The sequence below is a fragment of the Petromyzon marinus genome, chromosome 33 (assembly GCF_048934315.1).
Source record: "Petromyzon marinus isolate PM22_M1 ecotype Great Lakes invasive population chromosome 33, UKy_Petmar_22M1.pri1.0, whole genome shotgun sequence".
NCBI lineage: Eukaryota > Metazoa > Chordata > Hyperoartia > Petromyzontiformes > Petromyzontidae > Petromyzon > Petromyzon marinus.
In genome coordinates, this window is record NC_133699.1 from 11,922,606 (window position 1) to 11,947,140 (window position 24,535).

A 24,535-nucleotide genomic window follows, 5' to 3' on the forward strand; every position below is an offset into this window, starting at 1 on the left:
GTGCCGGAGGGCGACGCTGGGAGCGATGATGACAACGACGATGTCGATCCCGCCAGCCCGACCGTGACCGCCGGCCGTACCAAGCGAGCGCCTGCTGCGCCATTGCCTCCAAGTGGTCTCGCTCCCAAAGACAAGGGGGTGGCCGCCCCCGTAAGAAGCAGAACGTGCTGGGGAATGACCGGACCAGCATCCCGATGTACTTTCAAAACAAGCAATAAGCAGCCGTTGCCACGCACAAATCCCCAGCAGCCCCCCTTTTTTATGGGTGTTTTGCGTGCTTTTTTTTATTCCATATTTGTCGTTGCGTATCAGGCTCAGTGACATCTACCGTCTTCATAGGCCTTCTGGTTTCGGAGTTATGGAGGTTTTGGCACCCACAGGTCACGATGGTGACCCAGGTCACCGCCAATCGATTCACTTGTCCCAAAAGCCTCTTCAGGCTATGCAGGGGATCTTATCTTTGGGAAGCGGTAGTGTCGTGGTTAACGCTAAGAATCCAGCGGAGTTTTATTCCCGCTCACGGCCAACATCAGTGGGAAATATCTAAACCGGTCATGGAGCTTCCCCTAGGTTTACTAAGCCTTAAATGAGTATAGAGTGGTGTCAATATCAACCCTTCAGAGAGAAAGGCAGCCAGGTGTGTGGTCCTGGCAACACCTCACTCTCATGTACCATACCCGCATGAATAGGTGTTTGCCAACAGCAAATCCCCCTGCATTCTGTAAGTCTAAATGGGGGATTTTTGTGTGTGTGTATATATAGTGGTGAGCTGTGTACATTGACATAATACGCGAGCGTGGTGTGCGTGAGCTCAAGCGCATCTCTTTTGCAGGTTCTGGCCTTGTAATCCCTCTGCTTTTTTTGTTGAAACCACCGCCTCCCTCCCTCCCTCGCCACCACCACCACCACCAACAGGCAAGCGCCGTTTTAACATCAAGCTCTGGAAGACGTTCACGGACTGCTTCAACTGCCTGCCTATCGCTGCCATCATTGACGAAAAGATTTTCTGCTGCCATGGCGGTGAGTTCCTGCACTGTGCCATCGCGGTTGCACGAGGTGTGTCAGGGGTCGAAGAGGTCACTGTGGTCCGCATCGTACCTCGCCCATCGCTTCCTTCTCTCTGCTAGATCACACGCAACTGTTGTAAGTGAACATCGAAGCTCCGGTATCTGCTTTCCAGCCTCCTCACCACTGACTGCGGTGAGGAGCGCCGCGGTGGTGAGATGTTAACTACCTCGCCCGGTATGCAGGAGGGCGTGGGTTCGATCACGGCCCTGAAGCCTGCTGCTGTATATTTGGAGTTTGCATGTCTTTCTTTCTCTCTCCCCGTGGTCGCGTGGATATTTCTCCGGGTCCTCCGGTTTCTTCCCTCCACATTTAGAATGAACAACACGTGTTCAGAGTATGAACAACACGTGTTCAGAGTATGAACAACACGTGTTTAGAGAGTATTTGGCTGCTATAAATTTCCACACGGTAAGCCCCTTCTTTGAGCTATCATTTGTAAACATTATTTAATAGATTTTAGAAGACTGGTGGTGATGGTTATACATTCAACAGGTCCTTCAACGGGCCACTCTTAAAGTTTCTGTATCCAGAGCTGGTGTAAGGTCTTCTCTTTAACTTAGCCAAGTCAAGTAAAAAAAATGCTTAAACACGTGGTGCCTTTCTGCCACAAACCTTCCACTCAAAGTGCCATCACATCAATACCCATGAACATAGACATTTATGTACAGCGAGAGAGAAAGCCAATATACTCTTTACAGCTGTTTATAATATAACAATGGAGGCATGTTGTGGATGTGAGTTATTTATTGTATGCAAGTGTAAAGAGATCTGTTTTGAGTTGTGACTTCAATGTCGTGATGGAGTGGATTATGTTTATAATCACATCCTGCACAGACTGCTCTTACACCATCTCAGCGTCATCCTTTATGATAAAGTTGAATTCACAGCACAGCTGCCAATGCTCGACCTCCAGAAGCATGTTTACAGCTGTGTGCGTGATGAACCAGTAACACACCGCGCATGAAGAAAACGCCTTGTATAAACTAACACTAAAGTATTTTTATTTTTACCGGGGAAGGCTCACTGAGCTATGCAGCTCTCTTTTCAGAAGTGACCTGGGTGCAAATGGCAGCTCAGCAAAGTGGCTTATCACGCTGAAATAATTTACAGCAGCCAAATGCTCCGAACGCATGTTACTAAATGTGTGGAGGGACAAACTGGAGTACCCGGAGAAAAATCCACGCGACCGCGGGGAGAGCATGCACATTCCAAATGTACAGGTGGCAGGGTTAGGATCGATCCCACATGACCTCCTGTAAACATTACTCTTAGTGGCACCACTAAGAGTGATGTTTAAGGCCTCCACTTGGTGGTACTGCCAGCCCTGACATGTACAGGTACAGCCCCTCGTCAATCCGCTGCTGGATGAGGACCTCACCACACCATGCGGGTCACGGGTGTTATTTAACCATCCTTCACTGTGCTGGTCAGTGCGGGTTGGTGAAGGTGGAGAGCATATAAGTACAGTGCAACAATGGATTTTGCTGTACTGCGCTTGGGTGCCCACAATGCAGCCCCACAGCTCCATGACGAACTGTGCATGACGGTCACCCATCCAAGCACTATCCAGGCTCAAACTCTGCTTAGCTTCTGAGATGCGACAGGATCGGGTGCATGCCGGGTGATTTTGTCACCGTAATCCATCCGTAATTGTCTTAAGTGGCCCCGAGCGTTAGTATGTCGACTGATTGCTACTTTCCTTTGTGCTTGAGCAGCCTGTCTTTGACCATGAGCGTGTTTGCGTGTGGGTGCTCCGGCCCGGGTTTCGCTGAGATTATTTACACGATTTTGCTGCTATAAATGTACACGTGATGATCCACTTTGTTGAGCTATCATTTCTGGCCGTGTCGCTTCTGAAAAAGAAGTGAATACCTCAGTGTGCTTGGCCTGGTAGGATGGGGATGGGTTTTGTTTTAGTTTAATGTTTTTGGGTGATTTGTTTGCCTTTTCTGTACTTTGCACGACTGTTGTGTTGTTGTTTGTTGTTGTAGCGTTCTTGCCCCATGCACCTTACTGGACACCTGTGAAAAAGAGCTTTATTGCTCATCGGATTCCTCGAGTATAAATAAATATTCTGATTCTGCTGCATGCAGGCCTCTCACCGGACCTGCAGTCAATGGAGCAGATCCGCCGTATCATGAGACCCACGGATGTCCCCGACACCGGTAACCGCCACTCACCGCCACTCACCGCCACTCACCGCCAACCACGTGACCCAGCACCGTTGTTGAGAACCCAGGTTAAGTTCCTGGTCCACGCTCTTTATCATCATCATCTTTGTCGTCGTGGTCATCCGACAGTGTGCGACCATTGTTTTCTTTGGGTATGGATCTCTCATTAGTCCACTCGGTCTCAAGCTGAGCATCTACCGTTGCAGATGTGTGAATGCCGGTGTTAAAGAGGGATTATTGATGCTGTTGTGTACAAGGATGATGTGGATGGATTCAAGTTACAAGACAGGTTTTGGGGATGCGGAGTGAGACCACAATGACAAGTGGTGGAGGAAAGTTTTCTATGCAACTCCGCACGCGCTTGGCCAGATTCTTGTTTTTTTGTATCAGAACACCTCCTAGTGTCACACCTGCTCAGGTGTATCACGTTCGGGTGTGCCAATAGTTGGTGTTACCAGTCAGTGCCACTTGGGAATTGTGGCACACAACGTGGCGCCACTAGGAGGTGAGACGAGCATGTGTGACACTAGGAGATAACACCGAAGTGTGACACTCAGACGTGTGCCATTAGAAGGTGACACTAGGATGTGTGACACTTAGATGTGTGGCACGAGGAGGTGCCACTAGGAGGTGTGACACTGGGATGTATGACACAAAGAGGTGACACTAGGATGTGTGACACTAGGATGTGTGACACGAGGAGGTGCCACTAGGAGGTGTGATACTGGGATGTATGACACAAAGATGTGACACTGGGATGTGCGACACTAGGATGTGTGACACTAGGATGTGTGACACTGGGATGTGTGACACTAAGATGTGTGGCACGAGGAGGTGCCACTAGGAGGTGTGATACTGGGATGTATGACACAAAGATGTGACACTGGGATGTGTGACACTAGGATGTGTGACACTAGGATGTGTGACACTGGGATGTGTGACACTAGGATGTGTGGCACGAGGAGGTGCCACTAGGAGGTGTGAGACACTGGGATGTGTGACACTGGGATGTGTGACACTGGGATGTGTGACACTGGGATGTGTGACACTAGGATGTGTGACACTGGGATGTGTGACACTGGGATGTGTGACACTGGGATGTGTGACACTGGGATGTGTGACACTAGGATGTGTGACACTGGGATGTGTGACACTAGGATGTGTGACACTGGGATGTGTGACACTGGCATGTGTGACACTGGGATGTGTGACACTAGGATGTGTGACACTGGGATGTGTGACACTAGGATGTGTGACACTAGGATGTGTGGCACTAGGTTGTGTGACACTGGGATGTGTGACACTAGGATGTGTGACACTGGGATGTGTGACACTGGGATGTGTGACACCGGGATGTGTGACACTGGGATGTGTGACACTGGGATGTGTGACACTGGCATGTGTGACACTGGGATGTGTGACACTAGGATGTGTGACACTGGGATGTGTGACACTAGGATGTGTGACACTAGGATGTGTGACACTGGCATGTGTGACACTGGGATGTGTGACACTGGGATGTGTGACACTGGCATGTGTGACACTAGGATGTGTGGCACTAGGTTGTGTGACACTGGGATGTGTGACACTAGGATGTGTGACACTGGGATGTGTGACACTGGGATGTGTGACACCGGGATGTGTGACACTGGGATGTGTGACACTAGGATGTGTGACACTAGGATGTGTGACACTGGGATGTGTGACACTAGGATGTGTGACACTAGGATGTGTGACACTAGGATGTGTGACACTGGGATGTGTGACACTGGGATGTGTGACACTAGGATGTGTGACACTAGGATGTGTGACACTGGGATGTGTGACACTGGGATGTGTGACACTGGGATGTGTGACACCGGGATGTGTGACACCGGGATGTGTGACACCAGGATGTGTGACACTAGGATGTGTGACACTGGGATGTGTGACACTAGCATGTGTGACACTGAGGTGTGCTAGAAGGGGTCTGTGTGTTGAGACTGCGAGAGCCGGCCGGTACGTTTACGTAAACCACAGCAACTCGAACCGCACAACGTGCCAATCTGGCAACGTAATTATGGGGCAATTACACACACTGAAGGTATTTTTTTACGACTTGCGTCATTTTAATTTTGTATTTAATTTATTTACCTCTTTTTGAGGTTCGTGCTACTAAATTGATATTTTATATATTTATTTTAACGTATAAATAGCTCCTGGAGAGGAATGTCGTATCGATTTACCCCAGCGTATCTCTTTGCGAAAGGAGACGCGTTAACACAACGGCTTGGTATCGCTGCGATCATCGCTTAATAAGTCAACATTTTACTTCCGGCTCAAATTAGCATTTGAGACGGTGCTCACCTTCCCGTTTAAAACCATGAACCAGTGGTGGAAATTCCACATTCCTATGGCAGGGGTGAGCCTATCTATTAGGACAACTGCTGTTGAACTCGGGGGATTTGTAGCTGCGTGATGGGTGCTCTGCCCGTAGTGCCGTCTCGAATCAGAATATTTATAACTGGAGGAATCCGATGTGCTATGAAGCTCTTTTTCACAGATGTCCAGTAGAGGGGTCGGTCAGAACGTTGCAACAACAAACAAATAACATAAATAATATAAAAAAACACGATAGTAGTGTGCGAAGTACGAGAAAAGGTAAACGAATCGCTTTAAAAATAAACTTTTTTTTATCTGTCTCGGTCATCGGTGTCTCGGCCCTCCCGGTGACTCGCCGTTTTTGTCTCGCGTGTCCGCAAGCGCCGCCACGTCTCCGAATCCAGCTCTCGTGCCCCAGGGTTCACATCCACAACGCAGTCCCTCCAATAAGGCCGCCCGTACAAGGCTGGCCGCCCGCTGTAAACAGACGCTGTGGAAATTCTGCGGAAGATCGCCCCCTTACCAAAGCGCTCTTTAGTTCACGCGTCGTCAAGAAATAGATCACAAACCGACTCACTGGAAGGTGCGACGTTTAGCTTGTTGTCTTTTGCGGACGTGGGGTCTTTATTTTGTTACCATCAGCAAAGGGGGTGTTGTGCTTGCTACGCTGCTCCCACGTGTGCTGTGCCAACCTCAGTAGATGCCCACTGCCAGCGCACGCCGCCTCTGCTCTGTAATGGGGGTAAACAGGGCGTCTTTGTTTCTACTTTTCCCTCTCCCCCCCCCCCCCCGATATTTTAAATGGGGAAAAAAAACTTGATTCGTTCGTATAAAACTGCTATCGCTGAGTGGCACAAAGAGCTCAGGGGTGTCCGGCAGGTGGTGGGGTGGGGGGTGGCCTGAGAACCGTGTGGGCCATCTGTTTACCCACGTGGAATTTGGCGTATGTGAAATCCCTGCCGCGGACACTGAACGCAGACGGACACAAAAGACGACGGAGATTTTTTTTTAGTTCGCGTTTATCTCTGGGACGTGCGTCAGCGGGGGTCTTCTTACCGGGCACTTGAGTGGTTCACTCATCCCAGAAACCGGAAAGTACCAGCCCTGCATCTGTTGCGCATCTTTCAGCGATCGTGTCTCGGGAATCTGCTTGTGTCTCAAACGACTGTCCCCAACACCTGCGTGTGCCTGGGTTCGAATCACGGGGCTGAGTGTCTTAACGGTTCTGGCAGAGCACCATGCCAATGTCTCCGAATGTGCTGATTTCCATGCCAAGGCAGTCGGCCAGCATAAGAGTAAAAAAAAAGAGTAATAAACTCTTAACCCAATGCACATGGGGACCCTTGTTGATTATTCAGTATTTATTCACAGGCCTTGTCAATCCACTAGCTGGGTAAAGGCGTGCCCAAGTCACGTTAGTCATGGGGTTTGTATGACTATACTTCACAGCACTTTTTGTCAGTGGAGATCGGTGAAGGCAGGAACAGTTGGCTATCGTTAGCCATTGCCCGGAAATCAAACTCGGGCGACCAGCTTCACAATGCAACGCTTGCACCACTGGACCATCAATTAATCGTGTTTGTTGTTACAACGATGAAAACTCAAAGGTGCCTCTGGTTAAACGCGTATAGGAGCGGCACTAATCTCCATTGGGTAGCCCTAAGCCAGCGGTGGAAACTCCACATTCCTCTGGTAGGTGCCCAGTCTGTCTCAGGCCAGGACACACAGAGAGATCTCACGCACATGCCTCTTCGTCAATGTGCTGCGAGGCATTCGTTTCACGTTGCGTATTTAGCGCCGCCGTAACACGGCGCCAAAATCCCCGTGCGCGTTCTAAATTTATCCCGCACGGTGTCCATACCTACCGCGAGCCCGCGAGCCCTTCCTCCCCGTGCAAGGCTTTCGGGCGTGCACACACGGCGTGCGAACCGCTGGGCCCGGCATCGGCGCAGCGAGGCCTTACACAGTGGTGGCACTCTCTGTGCTCGCCCCACCCCCCCCCCCCCCTTTGCCAGGGCTGCTGTGCGATCTGCTGTGGTCGGACCCTGACAAGGACGTGCAGGGCTGGGGCGAGAACGACCGTGGCGTCTCCTTCACCTTCGGCGCCGACGTCGTCAGCAAATTCCTCAACCGCCACGACCTGGACCTCATCTGCCGCGCTCACCAGGTGTGAGACACGTGCGGTGACGCGCTGTGACGCGCGCTGTGACGCGCGTTGTGACGCGCGCTGTGGCACAAAGGCGAGCGGGCGTGGTGCTGGCCACCAACCCCCTCGTGTGCCACAGTGCCGGCCTTCGCAGGTGTTACTCGCTCACAGCACTTGCCCCAACAGTCTGTTGAAGCTATAGGGGGATCTTTGTCTGTAGGACATTCATTCACCCTGCCCATGTTTGGCCTAGGCTACCAGATTTTTTCTGCATTCCCAGTTTCGAAGCAAACATTGCATCGAAAACCGTGACTTTTTTTTTTATAATTGTGCAAGCACTGTGATTATAATCTGTGAAAATCAGGATGCGGCGGAATGGTTTTAGAAATCGGCAGACGACGATTGACGTCGGTAGGGTTGGAGAATCTGGAGTGGTGATGGGTGCAGTGACTTGCAGAGCAACATTACACGCAGCGATACTCACAGCAATGCACACAGCTCTACACGTAGCTTTACACACAGCAATGCACGAAAGCGATACACAGCATGATACATCACTATACACACAGCTTTACGCACGTACATGCAACAACACACATAGCGGTATTCACAGCAATGCACGTAATTGGAGGAACCGTAGGTATTTATTACAACTACAGTGAGGGAACAAAAGTATTTGATCCCCTGCTGATTTTGTACGTTTGCCCACTGACAAAGAAATTATCAGTCTATAATTTTAATGGTAGGTTTATTTGAACAGTTGAGAGACAGAATAACAACAACAAAATCCAGAAAAACGCATGTCAAAAATGTTATAAATCTATTTGCATTTTAATGAGGGAATAAGTATTTAACCCCTCTGCAAAACATGACTTAGTACTTGGTGGCAAAAGCCTTGTTGGCAATCACAGAGGTCAGACGTTTCTTGTAGTTGGCCACCAGGTTTGCACACATCTCAGGAGGGATTTTGTCTCACTCCTCTTTGCAGGTCTTCTCCAAGTCATTAAGGTTTCGAGGCTGACGTTTGGCAACTCGAACCTTCAGCTCCCTCCACAGATTTTCTATGGGATTAAGGTCTGGAGACTGGCTAGGCCACTCCAGGACCTTAATGTGCTTCTTCTTGAGCCACTCCTTTGTTGCCTTGGCCGTGTGTTTTGGGTCATTGTCATGCTGGAATAGCCATCCACGACCCATTTTCAATGCCCTGGCTGAGGGAAGGAGGTTCTTACCCAAGATTTGACGGTACATGGCCCTGTTCATCGTCCCTTTGATGCGGTGAAGTTGTCCTGTCCCCTTAGCAGAAAAACACCCCCAAAGCATAATGTTTCCACCTCAATGTTTGACGGTGGGGATGGTGTTTTTGGGGTCATAGGCAGCATTCCTCCTCCTCCAAACACGGCGAGTTGAGTTGATGCCAAAGAGCTCCATTTTGGTCTCATCTGACCACAACACTTTCACCCAGTTGTCCTCTGAATCATTCAGATGTTCATTGGCAAACTTCATATCGGCATGTATATGTGCTTTCTTGAGCAGGGGGACTTTGCGGGCGCTGCAGGATTTCAGTCCTTCACGGCGTAGTGTGTTACCAATTGTTTTCTTGGTGACTATGGTCCCAGCTGCCTTGAGATCATTGACAAGATCCTCCCATGTAGTTCTGGGCTGATTCCTCACCGTTCTAATGATCATTGCAACTCCACGAGGTGAGATCTTGCATGGAGCCCCAGGCCGAGAGAGATTGACAGTTCTTTTGTGTTTCTTCCATTTGCAAATAATCGCACCAACTGTTGTCACCTTCTCACCAAGCTGCTTGGCAATGGTCTTGTAGCCCATTCCAGCATTGTGTAGGTCTACAATCTTGTCCCTGACATCCTTGGAGAGCTCTTTGGTCTTGGCCATGGTGGAGAGTTTGGAATCTGATTGATTGATTGCTTCTGTGGACAGGTGTCTTTTATACAGGTAACAAGCTGAGATTAGGAGCACTCCCTTTAAGAGTGTGCTCCTAATCTCAGCTCGTTACCTGTATAAAAGACACCTGGTAGCCAGAAATCTTTCTGATTGAGAGGGGGTCAAATACTTATTTCCCTCATTAAAATGCAAATCAATTTATAACATTTTTGACATGCATTTTTCTGGATTTTTTTTGTTATTCTGTCTCTCACTTTCCAAATAAACCTACCATTAAAATTATAGACTAATCATTTCTTTGTCAGTGGGCAAACGTACAAAATCAGCAGGGGATCAAATACTTTTTTCCCTCACTGTATATAACTCTGTACTAGTTATTTAATCATTAATACAATACAATTATTGCTTTATTTTAATTACTTAAAAACAAAGAAATGGATCTACACAAAAACACAGCCTCTGTATGTACGTTGAACTTCTTTCGCACCGTACATAGCCAACTGTGCTAATCGGGGGTGTGGAGGAAGAACGACAACCAACAGTGATGCAACTACAAACACTGTCCTCTATAGTTGTAATGATAGTCAAATAGGACCTCCGGCCGCTCAGTGGAACGTTTCTCTTTCTCACTCCCCCAATTAGCATCCCCGTAGGATTACCACGCACGCCTTATTTTGGCTCCGGCTACCATACTCAATGGCATAAACATCACAGTGGCGAGATGTTTAATACCTCGCCTGGTATACAGGAGGTCGTGGTGTTCGATCCCAACCCTGACACCAGTATATTTGGAATTTGAATGTTCTCCCCGTGGTCGCGTGGATTTTTCTCCGGGTCCCCCGGATTTTCCCACCACAATTAGAATCATGCATTTTGAAGTATTTGGCTGCTATAAATTTCCACTCGACAAGCCACCAGGTTGACAAGCCACTAGGTCATTTGTGACCAAGTCGCTTGTGAATAATAGATACATAGCTCAGTGGGCCTTACCTGATAATGAAAAAAATATATTTTAGTTTTCAATTTAGTTTCAATGCGCTCATGAATGGTGACTTCACTGGCTGCTCCCGGAGGCACTGTGGCTCTTGGCTCTCTTCCCCTTTCGTAAATTGCCAAATTCCAGCTGAGCTGGCTGGGTGGAATTTGCGCTGTCATTCCTAGCCCTCTCGCTGGGTAGTATACTCGCATGTTTGAGCGTATCCCCTACATGGTAATTTTCTCTGCTGGATGCTATGGAGATGTCTGATTTGATAAACTCCACTCCCAATGACTCTGAATCTTGCAGATGCCCTCTGCAAGATTTATCTTCTGACCGAGGCATGACCTTTCACATAGCCTAGCCTCACTGTTTCTGAAACAGATCCAAACACATCATTTGATGGCTGGGAAAGGTCCAAGCATGACTCCACTTGTTGTTCATGGTATCTACCTTGAACAAAAATTCAGGCGCCAGTGACAGAATTGCACCTTCAACTGTCGGGTGACCCCAACAATTAATCCTATTGTTTTTATCGCCTTGTTGGAGGCACATCTTTTGGTAGAAGACCCAGACTGAATGGCCAAATATTGAAAGCCTCTACTCACATCGATGTTAAGTTGACATCTTCTGATCCAGATCAGGACCTGGGATCTAAAAGCGTCAATGAGGTTATTTGTGTGCCTTGACCGCTGACTGAATGAATACATTTAAACCGGCTGCCTTAAAGAGATCCAGCCAACATCAGAATATCCGCTGTCATAATTGTTTCGTATATTTATTAACTGTAGCTACTTTATCTGTAAACACAGTGATATATATACACACACAGTGACAAATACAAAGATCCCCACCATATAGCCTTTAAAATTCTTCTGCGGAAAGTGCTGTTAGCGAGCACTTGTGAAGGCCGGCAGGGCACACGAAGGGTGGTGGGTGGCCAGCACCATGCCCAGCCGTCTTTGTTTCCCCAGTGCTGATGTTGCACATCGCACCAGGTACTCACTATTCGACCGTAGGGGTCACGTAATCACACTGCGACATACAAGGACAAAGCTCCCCCGTGTAGCCTTAACAGACTGTTGGGACAAGTGCTGCTAGCGAGCACCTACGAAGGCCGGAATGGCACGCGTGCCGGGTACATGCGCCAGCCATGTTGCACATCGCACCAGGTACTCTTTTAAGACTGAGTACGACAGTAGGGGAGGCCCGGCACCGGTTCGTATAATCGTCACTGGTGTTGGACACGAGCGGGAATTGAATTTGGGTCGCCAGGCTCGGAGCGAAGCGCGCTAACCGCTACACCACCGCTCCACCCAACCAATACCCGCCAATCGCCACTAAGTGACGGTGACGTCACCACGGTGCCTGTGCCGTACCAGGTGCACTTTGAAGCCACGTGAAGCGTCGAATGCTCGCTGACAGGTCACGAGACCCAGGTGCCATGGGTTGGCTGACCGAGATGATTGGCAGATGCACCAGCTCCACCCACAGTGACACGCACGCACGCACGCATGTCTTTTAAAGAACCGTATTTAATATCTCCTAAAACAATGAAGAGTTTATTACAAAGTTCGCATGGATTCTAAAATTCATTGACAACAATGGCATTGCTTGTTTTAGATTCTAAATACAAGGTGATAGTTTTTAATTCTGCAGAGGAGTTAATTGGGAAATCCTATTTCTCCATCTATACTATTCACGTCTGATTTAGAGTCTGTGTTTGGCAACCTAAATCGGGGAGTCATATGGGATCAACAGTGATAATAATAAGTTACATTTTTAAGGCACATTTCATTTGTAGATCCCAATGCACCTAAATAAATCTCATCCAGTTCAGATATCAGATTATTTTATTTTATTTTACGAATCAAAGTATGACATTAAATGAGATATCAGATTTAGATGAACACGGTAATACTATTTCAGGAGTTTAAAATATTTTTAAGAACAAAACTAAAATAATGATCGATTTTTTTTTAAGGAAAAAAATCTTGAAAGAGTCGATGCAAAAAAATATTTTAATTGTCCTTATACGAATTCAGGACAAGTAGTTTCATTCGGCAAAAAAACAATCACAAGTGTTGAGAAAATTTGTGTTAATTGAAAAGGTTCATAAATGGAAAACGAGCAGCGTGTGTCTTTATCAGACCCGTTGACTCTTGTTTGTTACCACTCATGACCACCGGGGGGCCAATCCTGCCCCTAACTCAAGAACGAGAAAGTTACGGGTTTTTTTAAGGAGCCATGGACAGGAGGATTTTGAAATTAACGAGAATGGCCAAAATTAGACCACGGTCACGGATGTAATTTAGAACGTGGCAAACAAAAACTTGAATTCACTTGGCCAAAACACCGAACTCGGTGACATGGCGGATGGGCAAAATTAACAAACCGAATCATGCCGATTGAGAGAAGGAGATGTGGACAAAAAATGAGACTGGATGATACTATCGTAGAAAAAAGTTTTGCTGGCTGGCTGCCTGGCGTGTGGGCAGGTAACTGCGCAGTGGTGACATCGCCACGCACCTCTGCATGGTAATGACGCCACCCGCACCTCGCAGCGTTGGACCGGGGTTCGTGGGGCGTGCTCATGTCATGCCTCCCTCCCCCCCCCCCCCACAATCTACCCCTCCACCCCGGCCAAGGATCCCGCACAAATGCGTGGGCAGTGCTCGTGAGATTAGAATAACAATCGGTAGCACTGGATGTAGGTGGCAAGAGATTGTTAAGACATTCGGAGGAGGCCTTTGCCCTGCAGTGGGATGTTAATAACTAAGCAATACATCTATATAACAGCATAGCAAATCGCATACATAGACACATAGCTCGACACATAGCAATGCACATAGCTGTATGCACAGCAGTGCACACAGCTGCATGGAGCAATGCTCACAATCACAGAGCAGTGCACACAGCTGTATGCACAGCAGTGCACACAGCTGCACATGAAAATGCAGAGAGCTACATGGAGCAATGCACACTGCTGCACAGGCCAATGCACACAGTTGCACCAAGAAATGCACACAACTGCACGTATCAATGCACACAGCTGCACATATCAATGCACACAACTGTACAGACCAATGCACACAGCTGCATATATCAATGCACACAACTGTACAGACCAATGCACACAGCTGCATGTATCAATGCACACAACTGTACAGACCAATGCACACAGCTGCATGTATCAATGCACACAACTGTACAGACCAATGCACACAGCTGCATGTATCAATGCACATAGCGGCACGACTCTTGACGGCTGCAGCATGCCGGATGTCGCATGTATGGTCGTGACTCGGTGTGGTCGTGTCTCTCGCCTCTTGCCCCACCCCGCGGGCGCAGGTGGTGGAGGACGGCTATGAGTTCTTCGCTAAGCGCCAACTCGTCACGCTCTTCTCCGCGCCCAACTACTGCGGGGAGTTCGACAACGCCGGGGCAATGATGAGCGTCGACGAAACGCTCATGTGCTCCTTCCAGGTGGGCGCCACGGTGGCTAGGAGATGTTAACTACCTCGCCTGGTGTACAGGAGGTCGTGGGTTCGATCCCGACCCTGGTGCCTGCTGCTGTATATTTGGAGTTTACATGTCTCTCTCTCTCTGATCATCATCACAATGGCTAGGAGATGTTAACTACCTCGCCTGGTGTACAGGAGGTCGTGGGTTCGATCCCGACCCTGGTGCCTGCTGCTGTATATTTGGAGTTTACATATCTCTCTCTCTCTGATCATCATGACGGTGGCTAGGAGATGTTAACTACCTCGCCTGCTATACAGGAGGTCGTGGGTTCGATCCCGACCCTGGCGCCTGCTGCTGTATATTTGGAGTTTACATGTGTCTCTCTCACTGTGGTCGCTTGGATTTTTCTCCGGGTCCTGGGGTTTTTCCCTCCACATTTATAAACAACGTCACGCGTTTGGAGTACTTGGCTGCCATACATTTCCACGTGATAAGCCACTCCGTTGAACTATCTGAAAAAGAGCTATATAGGTTAGTGGGCCTTACCTGGTAAAATAAAAAGTTGTTGTAGGTACCGCGCCCCTCGCTCACCATCGCTCCCTAGTCACCGCCATCTCCCTGCGTCCCCCATCTCCCTGTCTCCTATTCATTCATTGAATGCTACAGATGATAGACAATTCCACAAATGCCTGTTATCTGAGGTCCTAATGTGTGCCACCAGTCGATCCGCAGAATCGCATGTAATCCGCAGACAGATTCTGCCTATTATCTGTGTTTATCTGCAATTAATAAGAGTCATCACGAACGTGGCGAAAAATTCATCCTATTTCGCCGTTCAAACATTATCAGCCATTATCAGCCTACTGCTGCTGGATGAAGGCCTCCCCTTGTCATTGCCATCTCCCTTGGTTTTGCAATGTTATCAGTCAATCCAGGACCACGATGGCTATGAGATGTTAACTACCTCGTCTGGTATACAGGAGGTCGTGGGTTTGATCCCAACCCTCACGCCTGCTGTATATTTGGAGTTTGCGTGTCTCTCTCTCCCTCTCACTCCGTGGTTGCGTGGATTTTTCTCCGGGCCCTCCGTTTGGCTTCTGTAAATTTCCACTTGATAAGCCACTTAGTTGAGCTATCATTTGTGGCCAGATCGCTTCTGAAAAGGAACGTAACCTGGTAAAATAAAAAAAATATTTTTGTTTAGTACCTGCGCGCACGAGCTGATGGCATTGCTTCATCTCCGCGGTTGACATTCTCTCGGACGCACTCTCTCCCTTAGCTGCTACTACGTCGTTCATCTTGGCCGCTGGCCGTCGTCCCTTCTAGCCACGCGTCCTGGCTCGGGACCGGTTCCTCTTCTTAACGGTCAATTCGACATCTCTAACCTGCGCCCCTCTGTCTGTCGTGGTTTTTTTTCCCCAGCCCAGTGGGCCCTTACATGTGGCATTAAATGAAGGTGCCGTAATTCTGCATCGCTGTGTTGTGTTTCCTGTCGTCGTTTGCAATATTCAGATCCTGAAGCCGGCGGAGAAAAAGCCTAAGTACCAGTACGGCGGCCTGAACGCCAACCGCCCAGTGACCCCGCAACGTGCGGGCACACTCCCCAAAAAACGCTAGCTCTCAGCCACACCGACCACAACAACAACAACAACCACTACAGCACGGAGAATAACAGCGCCGACTACAGTGAGTCTTAAGGGAGCTGCATTAGCATCGATGGTGTCAACAACATCATCATCATAATCATCGCCGTGATTTATACAACTCCCATCAGGTCGCGAAAGATCTTACACAGCACGAGGGCATGTAACGATTCACTCTGCACGCAAATGATTCAAATGTGTTCTTTTGCTCACGATGCGTGCATGAAATATCACGTCTTAAGAATCAATCATTTACGATTTTATGCTTCACAAGCCAAGCAAGGCATTTCTATTGAAGTCGGCAGTCAACCTTCGATCAGTGGAAGGACGCTTGCTCTCCTCTGCGGCTCTCTCTGGTCAGGATCGTCCTTCCCCACCCCCCCAGCCCACTGTGCTGTCGACCTCCTGCCACAGCTCAAGTCCAAGCTCAAGACCTTCCGTTTTTTTTCCCATCTGCCGATGACTGACCACCCCTACACACTAAACTTGCCCACCGCTTCCGTACAGCGTCTTGAGGTGCAGGTGCATTTGGATGATATTTAAATACAAATTCTGTTGCATTGCAAAATGCACGACAATTTAAATGAACGAGACGGAACAAAATGAATGGGGCGATACAAACAGGACAGAAATAAAACGATTGATTCGTCACTTGCATCGCGATTCGTTCTAATTGCTGGTGGGTGAATTGTTACATGCCTGCTCATGGCCCACAATGCACAGCTCAATAACAGCAGCAGCAGCAGCAACAGCAATGACGAGAGAAACCAGTGACTGCACTCGGAGATGTTACCATTGGCTCAAGGCCGTCAGCATGGTATCAAGAGGACACTTGCACACACACACACACGTGAACATGACCACATACACATGCATGCACACATGCACGAACGCTGTCGCACGCGTGCATGCGTTCATACGCGCACACTCGCACGCCTACGTATGCGCTGTTACACGTGCAGGCGAGCACGTGCGCATCCCGTTGACAAAAATAGCGGTGTGATACACACCCGCGTGCATGATGGTGCACACATTGCATATACGTGTACCCCCATGCACCCATAAATATACACCGCAAAGCCACGTACAAAACAAAGACAAAGATATCCTGTAGCCTTTTAATGTACTGTTGGGGAAGGTGCTGTAGCGAGCACCTTTGAAGCCCAACATGGCACACGACCGGGTAGGTGGCGAGCACCATGCCCAGTCATCTGTGTTTCCCCAGTGCTGATGTTGCACTCCGCGCAAGGTACTCTTTTAGGACTGAGTCAGCCTAGGGGAGGCCCAGGACCAGTTCAGATACCCCAGCCCCAATGTTGGCCATGATGGGGAATCAAACATGGGTCACCGGGTTTGTAGCGTAGTACGATAACATCCGCACTCCCGCTCCCCACGTACACAGCCATACACGCGCAAACTTATGCACGTACACAAATGACAATACGCATAAGTCACAAATACATTACAGTTATACACATACACTTTGACTCGCCCAACCACACACACACACACCTAGCCATACACACACCCGTAAACTCTTGTGAGCAAATGGCTCAAATAAGTGTAACGTGGGATTTTGTGATAAGTTTGCAAAGTATATGTATAGTTGAGAAGTTTTATTTTGAATGTTTCAGACTAAATTTGTATTTCTCCCCGTTCTAGTTTCCCAGGTCGGTGGTCGTGCCCGTGTGCTTTCCTTCAGTGGTTGTTGAGAACATCTGAACGTTATATTTTGTTCAAGCCTGCTGCTTGCCTGCTACAAAACCACCCCGTTGGCACGCAGACACCCACACCCATGGAGCATACACACAGGCATGTACATTAACACACACGCGTGTACGATAGGCCCCCTAACCTCTACACGGCGTGTAGTGTTTTGCAGCATAGGAGTTCCGACACAATCCTTTTTCCAAAGACAGCTCTTGTCCTCCGCCGGCGGACGCTCATCAGGTCTATTGCTGCTGCAGTTCCTTTCGTCTTTCCTGCTGCTTCGACCGTTTCGTTTGTCGAGGAACGAATCTGCTGGGAGCGGTGGCCTCTTGTCGCCGCACCGATTGGGGGGGGGGGGGGGGTTGCTATTTGTCCGGTCGCAACACCTGGCCCCCCCCTCATTCACTCGCTGTTGGGCAACACCTGCCCCCCCTCATTCACTCACGTTGGGCAACACCTGGCCCCCCTCATTCACTCGCTGTTGGGCAACACCTGCCCCCCCTCATTCACTCACGTTGGGCAACACCTGCCCCCCCTCATTCACTCGCGTTGGGCAACACCTGGCCCCCCCTCATTCACTCGCGTTGGGCAACACCTGGCCCCCCCCCTCATTCACTCGCGTTGGGCAACACCTGCCCCCCCTCATTCACTCGCTGTTGGGCAACACCTGCCCCCCCTCATTCACTTGCGTTGGGCAACACCTGCCCCCCCCTCATTCACTCGCGTTGGGCAACACCTGCCCCCCCTCATTCACTCGCTGTTGGGCAACACCTGCCCCCCCTCATTCACTTGCGTTGGGCAACACCTGCCCCCCCCTCATTCACTCGCGTTGGGCAACACCTGGCCCCCCTCATTCACTCGCGTTGGGCAACACCTGGCCCCCCCTCATTCACTCGCGTTGGGCAACACCTGCCCCCCCTCATTCACTCGCTGTTGGGCAACACCTGCCCCCCCTCATTCACTTGCGTTGGGCAACACCTGCCCCCCCCTCATTCACTTGCGTTGGGCAACACCTGCCCCCCCCTCATTCACTCGCGTTGGGCAACACCTGGCCCCCCTCATTCACTCGCGTTGGGCGACACCTGCCCCCCCCTCATTCACTCGCGTTGGGCAACACCTGCACCTTGTAGATTCCACTCTGCGCTCGAGCAGCGGTGATGACATCTTCACGCACCACGACGGTGTCCTCATTGGTGTGACAGCCTGTGCCGTGAGCTCACCTGCTGAGCTTTGTGGCAGCGCTTGTCCTGCAATGGTGGCTTGGACACGTGGTTGGTGGTTTTTGCCTGCAGTAGGTGGCACATCAAGTTGACCTGTCCGTACAGCGCTCTGGTTTTACTCACAAGTACTCATCGGAAAACTGGCCAAATGTCCTAGGCCTTGAGACTCGCTGAGGCTTAACTGGATAAACACATGCATTTGTAATAGCAATACTTATATGTTGGTTTTGCTTGGCAATTGCAGGATTGCAAGTTGTTGCTCAACATATGCAATGCTTTGTCTTGGCCTGACATAGAAGGATTGATGCTACAACTAAGGGCAACTGCTCATTTAAAAGTACAGTGCATGTACATTGTAGCGATTACCGCATTTCGGAGCATTCGATTAACTTTGTTATTTGTTTCTACAAGTCCCGTATATATATTAAACTGAAACAAATATAATTCTAAAAGAATCCAGGGAAATCTAGAAACATCTGAGAAAACCTCGGCGTAATCCGCGTGGAGAAACTCGCCAAATGTGTCCCTCCCAAGTTTCCACTGCTGAATAACACTATGTAACACAATCTTTTGTTCCTGGGTAGTAAGTGTTATTTCGTAATTGCTTATACCTAAAAAGTATAGAAAATGGCTATTATTCCCCACAAACTTTGCTTTTGTGACCAGGACAGTGATATTTTGAAATGTACCAATTTTCAATGAGAAAACGGGCGAATTTGTGTCTTTTCGTTCACATAAAGTCAGAAAAAACAACATTAATCAAAATTAACATGTATTTATACTAAAGTAATACAAAATGACTACGAAAGATGAATTTACCAAGGCGCACTACCCAGGAACGAAAAAAATGGTTTTGTTAGACAGTGTGATCTATGTTAGGAAAGCGATTTCTATCGTGGCGATGAAGCCATACAACATCTCTCCACGGTGGCGAGATGTTGACTACCTCACCTGGTATGCACGGGTCATGGGTTCAATCCCGACCCTGACACCTGTATATTAGGAGTTCGCATGTTCTCCCCACGTGGTCACGTCGATTTTTCTCCGGGTCCTCCGGTTTTTCCCCTACACATTTGGAATCAACGTCACGCGTTTGGAGTATTTGGCTGCAATGCATTTCCACGTGATAAGCCACTTCGTTGAGCTATTATTTGTGGCCAGGTCGCTTCTGGGCCTTACCTGGTGAAATGAAAAAAATTACACGAAAAGTTTTTCAAGGCAAGGATCAAAGCGTTGGGTCATTGGTGACGGACCAAGTGCTTTGCACTTCAAGGGGACCATGTAGAGGAAGAACGTGGTGTCGCCAGGTTAAGTCGTTCTATGCCAGGCCACGCACCTTGTCTTGAGCCCTCATTGAATAGCAACTTGGTATCTCTTATTGAGTAATGTCTGATGTTTATATGGTAACCCTTGTGTGGGACAGGTGCCACATCGTGACGCAGTGAAATACTGGGTGATCGTGAAGTCCATCCTTGATTTTGGTTGCATGTATTTGGGGGGGGGGGTGGAAAGCCAGCGTTTAGATGTTACTTGGGTTAATGAAATTGCTTGTTATGGGGGGTGAATTCTGCTTAACTCCTCTAATATGTGAAAAATGTGGGCAACAGGATAACCTTAGCACCTCTCTGGGAGACCTCTGAATTGCCACGGATTGCAGGATGAAATTGCCACCACTTTGGGTAACTTCTCTTATCCATGAAAATATATAGTTTATAGGACAAACTTTGCACTTTGTGGCCACTTATTGGCAATGAGCTGCTGATTAACTCCAGTTGGAACCAATCCTTGAGCGCCTCTGCATGACTTATTTATTAATAAAGTGAATAATAGGAAACAAATCCATCCGTATGAGGTTCCCCCCCCTCCCCCCCCACATATTTTGGTGATACTGCATTGGCAGTGGTGCAAAGCACGAATAACAACCAACAACTCCCAAGAAAAAACTAAAAACGTGTTGAGAATTATTTTCGGATCAGTTGGGGCCGTGTGTTTATTGGAGTTGGTGCGGGTAATAGAACTGCATACGAGAGGTCTCCCACGGTACTTTAAGCGCAAGAGGGGCATTTACGATCACCCTGTATGCGTTGCGTTAATGGTTTTGGGGTGAGCGACGTTGCTTGGCAGAGGTGCCACCGCTCCAAACAGGCCCACATCACTCGCCGTTGAATGTTTCTTCTACGTGCACTATGAAATCTAATGCTGCATGCTTATATGCGATTAGAAATGTAGAATGTGCAACGTTTCAAAGGACTTAAATACCCCTTGGGATTGTTGTGTGTGTGATTATACGTGTGTGTGTGTGTGTGCATACAAATGTGTACATAGCTCTTCATCCCTCCAGCTGTACAATACCTTTAGTCATGTTCTAGAAAGTGTGTCCCGATATTTCTGGAGATACTCTGGTTTGACGCTGTCACCTGGCGTAAGGGAAGTTTTAGTTTTGAGTTACGGCGCCCATTGAACTTTTTTTGCACAATCCACAAATAGTTAATTTCTTCGATTTTAGCCATGGCCATAAGCTAGCCACATGGCGATTCGAATTCTGCGAAAATCCCAGCCTATCATACATTTCATAGATATTAAAACAACACATGAAGGCATCACCGTTTACAAAATATACAAAACAGACTATTTGGTAAATAAAGAAAATGTAATAAAGTAATAACCTGCCCTTCATCCTGCACGTGTCCCCATCCATCACAACCTTCAACTTTATTATTACATCCGCAGTGCTTTCCAGCCGCCTGTTATTCCAAACTTTCAAGTTGCTTACCTTATCCTGCAACGAAATTCCGAGCACACTCTTTTGGCCTCTTCAATAACACATGGCGTACGCAGGTGTGGTTCGTTGGTTTTTATTGGTGGCAGTGATTTTTTTTGCTTACGTTTTTCGGGTCTCAATTGGGCACGATTGACAGGTTAAAAACTGCCATGCTAAAAAACAGAAATATTCCATTACAGGAGTCAACCGAGGCTCGGTCATTGCTGTTCAACAGCCTCGCAATTTGCTGCAGTGAACAGTAGAGGCCTAACGTGTGCTTAGAACCGCAAATACAGATGTTTATGCTTAACCATAATGTCTCTATAGTTGGTTAGAGATACCCAGTATATGTGTGCTAATGAGAGTAGCATATTTTCGTTCTTTCGGTTGTGTGATTTTACCTTAACATTTAAAATAAATGATAATTCTGTTCGTGTTATATATATAAATGTGGTTACTTTAGCCGTAGTAAAGTACAAATAAAAACAGTGATGGTGCGTTTGTATGATATTTGTATGTGGGAATTGTGACGTGTGCAGTGGGAATTGTGACGTGTGCAGTGGGAATTGTGACGTGTGCAGTGGGAATTGTGACGTGTCTAGTGGGAATTGTGACGTGTGCAGTGGGAATTGTGACGTTTTCAGTGGGAATTGTGACGTGTGCAGTGGGAATTGTGACGTGTGCAGTGTGGATGACGCGTGCTCTGCTCGATACATTCACAGACACGCATTGATCACCACCGCTGGTGTCTGAACCCACGGGTTTGGTTGCATAAATCCTCTTAGAGGCCCTTCCCCGTCGTCTGTAACCGAGAGCTCAGATCATTGAAAGCTATGTAGCATTTGAGCTTGGACAGTGCTTGTAGCGGTGGCCACCTCGTATGAAATGGGTGGGTATTATAGGCTGCTGCTTGGAAATGTCATTGGCCACACGCATCCCCGTCTCGACTCACTTGCCTGTCTCTGCGCCCTCAACTGGCTACCCATCGCAGCAGGGTCACATACAAGATCGCCTGCCTCTGCCACCATACCTGCACATCTGCCTGTCCGCCGTACCTTTCTTCATTACTGACGACTTGCAGCTCAGCACATGGCAGATGCCTGCGCAGCGAGACTCACGACCTCCTCTTGATACCAAGATCCAGGACGGTCACGTCTATGCGCCGCTTCTCGGCTGCAGCTCCAACAGTCTGGAACGCCATCCCTCTGCACATTCGCAGCATCACCTCAATCGCCTCCTTCAAGAGACACTTTACAAACTCACCTCCATAACCACGCTTTCGAGCAACTCTGAGCTTAGCTCTGCGCCTCTGAGTTGCGGCCGGTACGTCCACAAATTTGAGCGCATTTTAAATTGCATTATTATTATCAATGTGTACAGAAAATGGCAGTGCCGCAAACTCGTATTGACTCTCCAGAGTCCGTGGTTAACACCAAGCACTGATCTATCCGGGTGGATTTCAAACGGTTCCGTGATCCACCACACAAATTTAAGACCAACAATGACCCATATTTAAACCTGTAATGCCCAAGCATGTTTAAATGAGACTACTTTATGTAACTGGATTCCATATCTTGTGCAAAATACCTATCTCCTGCCACAATACACCTCTGTACGTAACAATTACCGTGGATAAAATATACACTGGCTATAATTTTATACGAGTCTTGAAACCTCGTAAAGAAAAGTCCATTAAAAAAAATCCGTAGCATTCTTTAACGTAAAGTCAAGTAATAAGCGTCTCTTTTGGTATTCCTAAAAAAAATTGGTAGAAAAAAAGTATGCGGATGCAAAAATATATTTTATTTAAACCTCATGGGCGCATTATTTTTCACATTCCGTTCATCACTTTGCTCATCTCAGACTCTGCCATGTGCATGACCCACTCGGCCCGCCAGGGGCTGTGGGTCAAGTAGCCCGCATGCCCGGACACCGCGTGTCCAAGTAGCTTCTGTTTGGCGGCAGGGGGCGAAACGAGCGCGGCACAGAAAATAGATGGACTGATGCGATGTGGGGATGACTGGACTTGCAGATGAGTGGCACCAGCGGTGTCAAGTTCGGCCTCTGTGGAAGAGACTTGTGAAGGATGCTCTTGGCCATTTGGAGGCGGTCGCCCTCGAGCAAGAACTGAGGGCGGAGGAGTGCGCTCACAACAATGAGCGGTGCACGAGGCAACTAAAACGCAGCAAGTTGACACAGTAGGGGGCCCAGCTTGGTGCCCCTGCCAGACAACCCATGGCACCCTTGACCTCCTGTCAGTGAGCCTTCGGCATTTCACGTGACCTCAACGTGGCCCTATCCCCAAAGCACACGTGCTGTGGTGATGCCATCGCCACTTGGTGGCGAACGGCGGCTATTGTCTCGGGCTCAACCACGTGCGCGTTCAACTAGGCCCGAGGGCAGGCTCGACCACGTGCGTGTTCAACTAGGCCCGAGGGCAGGCTCGACCACGTGCGTGTTCAACTAGGCCCGAGGGCAGGCTCGACCACGTGCGCGCTACCAGCTAGGCCCAACACTCAGGTTGGGGCCATGTGGGCATTGGACTCGGGGGGGGGGGGTTATGGTGAGGACAATGAGGTGGATTATGGAGGGGGAGCTGAGCTGTTAATTTCCTTTTCTCAGTGAATATTCGCGGGTAGACTGGAGTGGATGGCACGTGCCCAGGAATGCGCGTGTGTGCTGTAGCCAGAGCGAGGGTTATACTGGATGTGGCATGCCGGGTGAGGAAATATTTAATAGGACGCTAACCCAGCTGAAACTAAACCCCTGGGGCTGGATCCAGGGGTGCGCAACCAAAATGACACGAATTCGGTAAACAAAAAATTACCCTCAACATTGCAAGAGCCGCAATGCACTGTGGTGGTGGTGAATACGAGACAGTGATGGTCCTTAACAAATAAGGGGCCGTCCATAAGTGACGTCACGCACCTGGGGGGGGGGGGGGGTCCGACATTTATGACGATATGTGACGAGGGAGGGGGGGGTGAGAAATGTGACGTCACATGAAAATGCGCAACTTTAAATAAATATAGACAACACGTTCTACTTAATTAAATATACTTTTAAATACATGTTTTCTCCTACAACATCAGAGTGCAGCGCCACATTA

At 48.6% G+C, this 24,535-nt stretch overlaps 1 protein-coding gene across 1 annotated transcript in view; it reads left to right on the forward strand.

The window, feature by feature from the left end:
• Positions 1-21,918, forward strand: part of LOC116948470 (serine/threonine-protein phosphatase PP1-beta catalytic subunit-like) — a 49,175-nt gene extending 27,257 nt beyond the window's left edge. Inside the window, exons 4-8 of the mRNA XM_032965166.2 lie at positions 916-1,020; positions 3,162-3,233; positions 7,616-7,767; positions 13,979-14,113; positions 15,605-21,918. Of these exons, the coding sequence (XP_032821057.1) occupies positions 916-1,020; positions 3,162-3,233; positions 7,616-7,767; positions 13,979-14,113; positions 15,605-15,709 (569 nt within the window). The 3' untranslated portion in view covers positions 15,710-21,918. The remainder of the gene's footprint in view (positions 1-915; positions 1,021-3,161; positions 3,234-7,615; positions 7,768-13,978; positions 14,114-15,604) is intronic.
• The last annotated feature ends 2,617 nt before the right edge of the window (positions 21,919-24,535 follow it).